This window comes from Zonotrichia leucophrys, chromosome 21 (assembly GCF_028769735.1).
Source record: "Zonotrichia leucophrys gambelii isolate GWCS_2022_RI chromosome 21, RI_Zleu_2.0, whole genome shotgun sequence".
In the NCBI taxonomy this organism is placed as follows: Eukaryota; Metazoa; Chordata; class Aves; order Passeriformes; family Passerellidae; genus Zonotrichia; species Zonotrichia leucophrys.
The window spans coordinates 7053739-7063509 of NC_088190.1; the positions used below are offsets into that span (position 1 = coordinate 7053739).

Sequence of the window (9771 nt, forward strand, 5' to 3'; positions counted from 1 at the left end):
GCATCCCTCAGTGAGTGCCCTGCAGGGCTCTGCCCAGCTGGGGAAAGGGGATTCTGCCTCAGGACACCCCAAATATTCCACAGGGTGGGCTGAGGGCTCTTCCCAGCTGGGGAAAGGGGATTCTGCCTCAGGACACCCCAAATATTCCATAGGGTGGGCTGAGGGATCTTCCCAGCTGGGGAAAGGGGATTCTGCCTCAGGACACCCCAAATATTCCATAGGGTGGGCTGAGGGCTCTGACCAGCTGGGGAATGGGGATTCTGCCTCAGGACTCCCCAGATATTCTGCAGGGTTGGCTGAGGGCCCTTCCCAGCTGGGAGAAAAAGATTCTGCTGGGTCAGAGCCTCAGGACACCCCAAATATTCCACAGGGTCAGCTGAGGGCCTTTCCCAGCTGCAGCAAAGGGATTCTCAGCCCAGTTCTGCCCCGGGGATTCCAGCTTTAAAGCAGGAAGCTCCTGGTTTTGCACACCTATAGCCATAGAAATATCACACCTAACAACACACTCACACCTGCCACAATTCCTTCCTTGGCTGGAATTCCCAGACCTGCCCATCCTTGCAGCTTTTTCATGCCTTCCTCATCACTTCTGAGCCCACCTGCAGCCAGCTCCAGCAGGCTCTGGGGCCATTCCCAGCAGGGTGACCCTTTCTGTGGCAGCAGGGCCCACCTGGCACACCCGTGCCAGCTTCAACCCCCAGCAGGTTTTTGCTGAAGTTAACAGTTATTCCACCTGGCACTCTGCACCTTCCCAAGCTCTGCATTAGCCCTGCCTGGACTCATGGCTACCTGAAGCTGCTTTTGGCCACCCAGAGGAGCAGCATCAATGCTGAGCCAAGATCACACCCAAACCTCTCTCTGAGGGGTGGCAGCACCTGGTGGATAAATACAGCTGGAGTCAGCACAATGCAGCTGATATTGTACCTCATTCCTCCATTTCATGCCTCTCTCCTCCCTTGCATTAACACCAAAAGCCCCAGCTCTTGTTTCCTGAGGTGTCTCAGGTTGCAAGCCCAGGCTGGCAGCCAGGCCTGACAGGAGCTTTTTAAATCCTGGTATTTACCAAGGCAAAAATGTCCAGGGAAGGCAGGTAACACGACATCACTGTCAAACTCAGCAGTTTGTCTAATGGAAAAGAGAAAAAGTATCACCTAAAGAAACACAAACAGAACTCCCTGAGAGAATAAAGAGTATTTTATTTATGGTGGCTTCAGGCAACCACTAAGCTTCTGCCTTTAGAGCAGTCTCAAACATTTCTCCTTCCTCACAAAATCCTCTTACTTAAGTGCTGTTTTCAGCCTTGTTTCAGCTGATGCTGCTAAAACTGAGAGCTCCTGAGTTCTGCTTTCACCCAGGCTCGTAACACACCCACTCTGCAACAAGGACGTGACTGAAATTCCAAGGCAGAGCAGCAGGAAAGGTCTGGGCTCCACTCTGTCAGGAGGATGTCCCTTCAGGGAAGGACAGGACAGTCCCCTTCAGAGGTAGAGAAGGACAGGACTGTCCCCTCAGAGCCAGGGAGGGACAGAGCCCCTCCAGGGCCAGGGAGGGACAGTCCTGTCCCCTTCAGAACCAGGGAAGGACAGTGCAGTCCCCTCTAGAGCCAGGGAGGGACAGTCCAGTCCCCTCCAGAGCCCTTCAGGGCCAGGGAAGGACACATCAGGGAAGGACAGTCCCCTCCAGAGCCAGGGAAGGACAGTCCTGTCCCTTCCAGAGCCAGAGAGGGACAGTCCTGTCCCCTTCAGAGCTAGGGAAGGACAGGACAGTCCCCTCAGAGCCAAGGAAGGACAATTCCCTTCAGAGGTAGAGGACAGTCCTGTCCCCTCCAGAGCCAGGGAGGACAGTCCTGTCCCCTCTACAGAAAGGGAAGGACAGTCCAGTCCCCTCCAGAGCCAGGGAGGGACAGAGCCCCTCCAGGGCCAGGGAAAGACAGTCCTGTCCCCTCCAGAGGTAGAGAAAGACAATTCCCTTCAGAGGTAGAGAAGGACAGGACAGTCCCCTGCAGATCAGAGAATGACAGTCCAGTCCCTTTCAGAGCCAGGGAGGAACAGAACCCCTTCATGGCCAGGGAAGGACAGTCCTGTCCCCTCCAGAGCCAGGGAGGGACAGTCCTGTCCCCTCCAGAGCCAGGGAGGGACAGTCCTGTCCCCTCCAGAGCCAGGGAGGGACAGTCCTGTCCCCTCCAGAGCCAGGGAAGGACAGAGCCCCTCCAGAGCCAGGGAGGGACAGTCCTGTCCCCTCCAGAGCCAGGGAAGGACAGTCCTGTCCCCTCCAGAGCCAGGGAGGGACAGGACAGTCCCCAATACAGCCAGGGAAGGACAGAGCCCCTCCAGAGCCAGGGAGGGACAGTCCTGTCCCCTTCATGGCCAGGGAGGCTCTGCAGCAGAGCAGCAACCCCTGCCCCTCCTGTCCCCAGGGGTTAAACCCAGAGCCAGGGCTCCCAAAGCAACCCTGCACTGGAATAATGCAGCTCCACTGATGAAATAGGAACTTAGTGAGGTTTAATCTGCACAGAGCAGGAATAAAGAAGGCAACTTCTGAGCAGGGCAGCCAGATAAGTCAAGTGCCTGCAAATCCATTTCCTAATTCTTCAGGCCAGCTTGGAAGGTGTGGCACAAAGAGCAGGAGCTCAAAGCAAGCTGCACATTTCCTTCTAAAGCCTCAGAGAGGGAGGGAGGGCAAAACAGCAGCACCAGAGAATACAAGGAAATTAATCTGGTGCTGGGTGCCAAGGCTCAGACCACCACTCCAGGAAACAGCACCAGGTGGTACCTAATGCAACTAAAGTCATTCTAAATAGAAGATAATTTTGGGCACAAAACAACAGAATAGAGCCTCACTCAAAACTTCACTGCATCAAAAACACAAGAGAAGGACAGGGTTCCCCTGCATCTGCCATTTCAGGGGAGAATTACAATGATTTAGCTGAGAAACAAGCCAAGCTCCTTCCTCAAACGATGACCCCTCTCAGATAACCACCAGAGCTTTAAAACTTCCTCAATACCACATTTCCCCTCGTGCTCACCAAGGAAGTCTCAAATGTCTCATCTAGCACACAGGCAAGAGCTGCAACTCCCCAGCACAGCCTGTCTGCAACATCTGCTCCCATCCTGCCTTAGGACAAGGGACTAAAAAGGGAATTTTGGCCCCTGGATCAGGTCCAGGACCCCTGAATTATTCAGCTCAAGTCACAAGAGTTTCTCACCCTCCCAGTGCTTCACTCACACCTTAACCAGGTTCCCACTACAGCACTTGGTCACTGCTCAGAGGAACCCCTCAGTCACAGACTATTGAATATTTAAGAAGCCATCACACCAAAGATGAAGTGGCCCCACCCCCACTGCACTGGCCTGAGCTCCTGATCTTCAACTTAGAGAAGCTTTTTAATTATCACAACCTATCAGCAAACATAATTTGGGCTAAAGCCCAACCAGAAAGAGCAGGAAGTCTGGGAAAAGCTTGTGTTGGTCAGATATATTAATTACTCCTTCAGGGATGAAGCCTCAGCTGCAAAGAAATTCAAATTTGAAATCCCACGTTTTTAAGTGAGGTTTTTTTGCCCTTATTCCTGGAAATGGCAAAGGCTCAGGAAGAACTGAAGCATCCACAAGCTTTGGGCCTTTCTCCTTGCATTAAGGAGAGACACAAAGATTTGTTTGCTTGAGGCTTTTGAAATTCTTCAGGACTCTCAGCATGCATCAGTGGGAAAGCAGGAAATTTTATCATGCACTTTAAAAATCAGTTTATGAATCACTTTAGAAAGTGATTGACTAAAACATATTGATAAAAACAGAAGATCAGCATCTCCTTTGAGCATCTTCTACTTGTGCAATCACCTCCTTCACCTGGAAAGAAAGGTTAGTAAAGCACATTGGATGAGAGCAGGGTAAAATAGGGCTGAGCATGGACAGGGCTCTGAGCAGCCTGGACCAGATGGCCCTTAAAGGTCCTTCCAACCCAAACTATCCTGGGATTCCACAGCCCTAAACCAGGCACAGGCACCTCTCAGAACCTCACATTCCCCCAGTAAAGCTGCTCCCTTCAGCAGGCACTGAGAAGAGTTTTATTTTACCTTGAGGTGGGTCTGTCAGGGTGTGAACCAGCTCAAATTGCAGCAAAACATTTCTCTACAAGTTCACTTTGCAGGGTAAGGAGCTGCTTGGATTTGACCAAACACCCCCACAAAGGGCAGGCACAAGGACCAACAGGGGCACAGGATACTGCTACAGAAGTATCCTGAGCCTAAATTTGAATTTTAAGGCTTTGGGGTGACCTGATTGGGGGTTTCCAGTGCCTGAAGGAGCTGTGAGAAGGATGGTGACAGACTATGGACAAGGACAGGACACAGGGAATGGCTTCCACTGCCAGAGGGCAGGGATGGGTGGGAAGGAAGGAATTGTTCCTTGTGAGGGTGGGCAGGCCCTGGCACAGGTGCCCAGAGCAGCCCCTGGACCCCTGGCAGTGCCCAAGGTCCAAGTCCAGGTGGGACAGGGCCTGGAGCAGCCTGGGACAGTGGAAGGGATGGAACTGGGATGGGCTTCAAGGTCCCTCCCACATCAAACCATTCCACATTCTCTGATGCCCCAATGGCAAACTGGAGCAGCAGAGAGCACTGGGCAGTGCTGGATGATGATGATGATGATGAGCACCCCAGCCATCCTTCACCAGGGAAGGCAGGGATGGATGGAAAGCAAAGCTGACAGCTGTGGAAGCAGAAATGGAGAAGGGCAGCATTGTCACTTTTCCAAAGAAAGTAATTTCTCAACTCAACTCCACTAACAAGGACTAAAAATAGTCCCCCAAAAGAGCTGAGCTGCACTTTCATTTTGTTTCACTCCCAGATGTGAACTAGTCCCCTATCAGCATGTATATTTACCATATGAGGAAATCCTGTTTGAACAACTCCAGCTGCTGACTGCTTCCCCTGCCCAGCAAAGCACAGCTGAAGCACCACTGCAAGGGCAGCATTCCCCCTCCCAGAGATGCCCTCTGACTTGATTATTTTGGGTATTTGCAGTTTAAGATAACACTGAGCTAAGCTCACACACTTGGCTGCCTGATCCAACACAGACTCTACAAAAGAGCTGAAGTTGGTGTTTCTCAAAGGCACGAGGTGCACAGGACTTGCTGTGGGTACTGAAAACATCCCCACACCCCCCCAGCACATGGTGGAGGTCCAAAAAGGACATGACCAGGTCACAGATGGGCTCTGATTCCAGACAAACAACTCCTGTCCTGAAAATCTGAGTGACCCTGAGCAGCACAGGAGGTTTGTGTTGGTGTCACTGTCACATCACACAGCCTGGGCTGGGCTTCACTGCTCCTTATCTGCCTCACAAATCCTACATGGATGATGCCCACCCAGCACTGCACTAAACAGCCTGAATTTATGGATGATTAAATCATAAATTTTGCTAAAATTGTCCTCCTTTTCCCCAAGAGTTGCATAGCAGAAGAAATCCTTGCTAACATGATCAGGCCAGTTTACATAACCTGGAAATGAAGGGTTTTATTTTTACAAAGAGTAACTGGATCCCATCCATTCATAACCCACAATTCCAGAAATCTCAGCAGATCCACTCTCCCAAGTGCTGCTTTGTCCTGAACAGTGCATTCCATTTATTTTTAGCACAGGAGACACCATCCATCCATCCATCCATCCATCCAGGCAGTTTCCAAGCTCCATGTGCTGCCCTGCCCTGTTTCCCTGAGCACCTGACTGAAATGTGGGCACAGCTCTGAGCTCTCCAAGGAGACAGAGGCTCCCAGCTCTGCTCTACACAAATATTGGTAACCCTGAGGTACCAGGCAGGTGTTTCACCCAATATCCTGCACCACACCACCTGCTCTCTGCAGTGGAAGGGCCATTCCATCCTCTCAATGCTCCACTCCTGCTCTCAGACCACCAAAAGCAAAGCTCCTGGAAGAACCCCAAACACTGGGTTTGCACATGAGCTGAAACTGGAGGCTGCAGGTTCATCCCTGGAGTCCACTCAACATTGGAAACCACCACAAGAGTGTTGGAAGTTCTGATCCAATTTCTCCTATTGCCCAGTGGTCTCCACAATTAAATAGGAAAAAACCAGAAGGCAGCAAAACCTGATGACACTCAGGAAATTTCCACAGGATTTGTGCTGTACCTCCTCCAAACAACTGGCACAGTTACATTTAAACCCTGACTGGATGTTTTTATATCCCCTTCAAAGTTGGTACCACTGTTGTTACTTTCCAGGAAGCCTCCTTGCTTTCTTCGAGCTCTTTTCCTGTGACAATTTTTGCAGTGGCATAAGTTAGGAGAGTTTGCTGGAATCCCAGTTTGAGATTCCAAGGCAGGTCCTGCACACACAGAGGTCAGTGGGTTAAAATCAGGCCCACAGCTGGAATGAGATGCTCTGTGCTGCCAGGACTCAGGTGCAGCACCTGCTCCTGTCTGAACCAACACGGAACAGAACTTTGATCATAACTGTTCTTCACCTTTCACCTGACATTCAAATCTTTATCCTGCATGACACAGCTGGCTCCAGCTCCAGAGAAAGAACATAAGGCATTGCCTCTGGAATTCCTACGGATGAAGGCAAGAAGTAAAGGATTACACTGGTGTGGTTAAACTGCTGTAGAGCCAGGCTCTGGGTTGTTCCTTTGTGAGCTAAACACATTTGAACATTGCTGAATTGTCCTGCTGGAAACCCTGACTCACAAATCCCCATGAGCACCAAGTGATGTGATTCCCTCCAAGTGCCTGAGGAGGCTCGGGAACAGCCCCTGAGCACCAGGCAGGGAGCAGAGCAGGGCCCGGGCAGCGGCTGCAGGCTGCTCCCTCTGCACAGCACCAAAGGGGAATCGAGAGGGATCGTGCCCCGGGCTAATCCACTCAGGAAACACCGCGGGACAGATCAGTGCACACGGCTGAGCAAACCGGGGCTTCTCCGGGGCAAGGGAAAGCTCGCAGCCCGGTGGAGGAGCAGCACCCAGGGCTGCAGCCCCTCTGCGAGCCCGGCACACGCAGGGCAGGGGCAGCTCCGGGCGGGGGACACAGCCCGGGCTCGGGAGCCACGGCCACGGGCCGGGGACACAGCCTGGGCTCGGCCACGGGAACCACGGCCCCGCCGGGGGACACAGTCTGGGATCGGCCACGGGAACCACGGCCACGGGCTCGGGAGCCACAGCCCTGCTGTGGGCAGGGGAGCCACGGCCACGGCCCAGCGCTCCCAGCGCCCCGGGCGGCACCGTTCTCCACCAAAGCGGAAGCACTGCCCGTGTCATTCCACATCCCTCCCCCTGGAAGCACCGCCCGGTACCGGCACCGGGGGGCTGGCAGTGACCGGGTAGCGCAGCCCCGGGCGAGCCCCCCGCCCCCGGGCCCTGCGGAGCGCCGGGCAGAGCCTCCTCCAGCCCCAGCCCCCCCCGGCAGCGCCCTCAAGCCGGGTCAGCCCTCTCTGCGTCCCGGTGGCACCGCTCGGGCCGTCCCTCCCTCCGTCCCCGCCGCCCGGAGGAGGCCGGGCGAGGCCCCCCGGTGCGAGGGGGCGGTGTGGGCGCGGGGCCCGGCGCGGGGGGCGGTGCGGAAGAGCGGGGGCCGCGGGCGGGGGCGCGGGGCCGGCCCGCTCTCACCATGTCGGCTGGGCGGGTGCGCGGGGCGGTAGAACGGCGGCGCCTCCCGGTCCGTCCCTGTCGCTTCGACGCCGCGGCCCGTCCGCTTCCGCCGCCGCCCGGCAGTGAACATCCGGGTCAGCGCGGCCGGCCCCGCCCCCGCACCGCTCCCCGCCAATCAGCGCGCGGCTCGCCGGCCATCGCCAAGTATGGATGCGCGGCGGCGGGGCGGGGGGCGGGGCGGAGCGAACCACGCCACTGGCGCGGGGGGGACGCGGCGCACGGCGGCACCAACTGCGGCGCGGGGGTGAGCGCGGCGGCCAATCAGAGCCCGGGGGCCGGCCCGGGGGCGGGGCCTGCGGGGGGCGCGCCCGCAGCTCGGGCCCGGCCCTCAGTCGGTCCCGGAGCCTCTGCGCGGGAACATCGCTCCCTTAAACGCACTTGTTGAAGTTTAAACCAAAGGCAGCACGAGGCAGGCGGGCTGCACGGCAAACGCCGCCCAGAAGAGGTAACGAGTAGCAAATTCGTAACCCTAAAGCTGCGTTTTACACAGGTAAACTGCACTTTACATGCTTGTAATGCATCTGCCAGGTCTGAAGTGATGTGGAAGAATGAGCAGCCTCCAGCTGCTTAAGGCCAGGGGTAATTATTAATTATTTTAAAAGGAAATGATGAATTATTTTAAAAGAAATTATTAGTTATTTCTAAAAGGATGTGTGTTGGTTGGGAGGTGCCTGCTGGACGGCAGGCAGGTGCTGACACAGGCTGCTGTGCCAGGGATAACGGGATCTCAGATTTGTCAGGGCACAAAGGGACCCCAGGGGACATCTGATCCAACCCCCACCAAGGCAGAGTCCCCTGGGGGTGACCTGAAGCAGGATCTGCAAAATCAGGGTATATGTACTAGTAAGACATTTCTGTTTTGCTCAGACTGCCCCAAAATAAAGCGTTTTTTCCTTTTACTGGAGTGATTCCCACTACAGTGATTTCAGGTAAGACATCCCAACTGCAGACTCCTGACCTGGCCTCAGTATGGGAATCTCAGAGCTACACCAGACAATGATCCCAGGAAAACATAAAAATCCATTAAGCACCAACAGCTCCTCTGCAGCCTCTTTTGGAACAGGTCAGGCCGGGTTTCACCCCAGTTTTATTGCCAGGACCCCAAAAAAACCCCATTGGGCCTCTGTGCTGCACATGGGCCCTGGGGAGCCAAAAGCCCTTCCCTGGGTTTGATGTAGGAGCTGGGAATGCCAACATGGGGTGGAAAAATAGCTTTTTGTGGATGTCACAGACTGGGGTGTCACACAGGGCTGTCCCCTGGCTGTCACAGACTGGGGAGTCACACAGGGCTGTCCCTTGGGTGTCACAGACTGGGGTGTCACACAGGGCTGTCCCTTGGCTGTCACAGACTGGGGTGTCACACAGGGCTGTCCCTTGGGTGTCACAGACTGGGGTGTCACACAGGGCTGTCCCTTGGCTGTCACACACTGGGGTGTCACACAGGGCTGTCCCTTGGCTGTCACAGACTGGGGTGTCACACAGGGCTGTCCCTTGGCTGTCAAACACTGGGGTGTCACACAGGGCTGTCCCCTGGGTGTCACAGACTGGGGTGTCACACAGGGCTGTCCCTTGGCTGTCAAACACTGGGGTGTCACAGAGGGCTGTCCCTTGGGTGTCTGGGGTGTCACACAGGGCTTTTCCTGGATATCACAGACTGGGGTGTCACACAGCTTGTCTCCTGGGTGTCACAGACACAGGAGTCACACAGGGCTGTCCCTTGGCTGTCACAGACACAGCAGTCACAAAGGGCTGTCCCTTGGCTGTCACAGACTGGGGTGTCACACAGACCTTGTCCCCTGCTGTCACAGACTGGGGTGTCACAGACTGGGGTGTCACACAGCTTGTCCCCTGGTGTCACAGACTGGGGTGTCTGTGGTGGTTTGACCAGGAAGGAGTGGGAATTCTGGGATGCTGTGGTCAAACCAATGGATGTTCTGAGTTTCATACTGACACCTGGTGTAGCCAGTGGGGTTTGGACACACCTCCGAGAATACACAGGGGTTAAAAAGCAGGGCACTGGCCTTGGCACTCTCTCTTGGGACGTCACTTTGAAGAGGTCAGATCTCTTCCCCCGTCCAGCCTCTACTGCTGGGCGGGGGGAGGGGCAGCCATGCGGTAGGC

General features: G+C 55.0%; 1 protein-coding gene across 2 annotated transcripts in view; it reads right to left on the reverse strand.

Moving 5' to 3' along the window:
* Window positions 1–7735, reverse strand: part of CAPZB (capping actin protein of muscle Z-line subunit beta) — a 68617-nt gene extending 60882 nt beyond the window's left edge. For both annotated transcript variants that reach the window (XM_064730492.1, XM_064730490.1), the window contains exon 1: window positions 7609–7735. In XM_064730492.1, the coding sequence (XP_064586562.1) occupies window positions 7609–7611 (3 nt within the window). In that variant the 5' untranslated portion in view covers window positions 7612–7735. The remainder of the gene's footprint in view (window positions 1–7608) is intronic.
* Between the last annotated feature and the right edge of the window lie 2036 nt (window positions 7736–9771).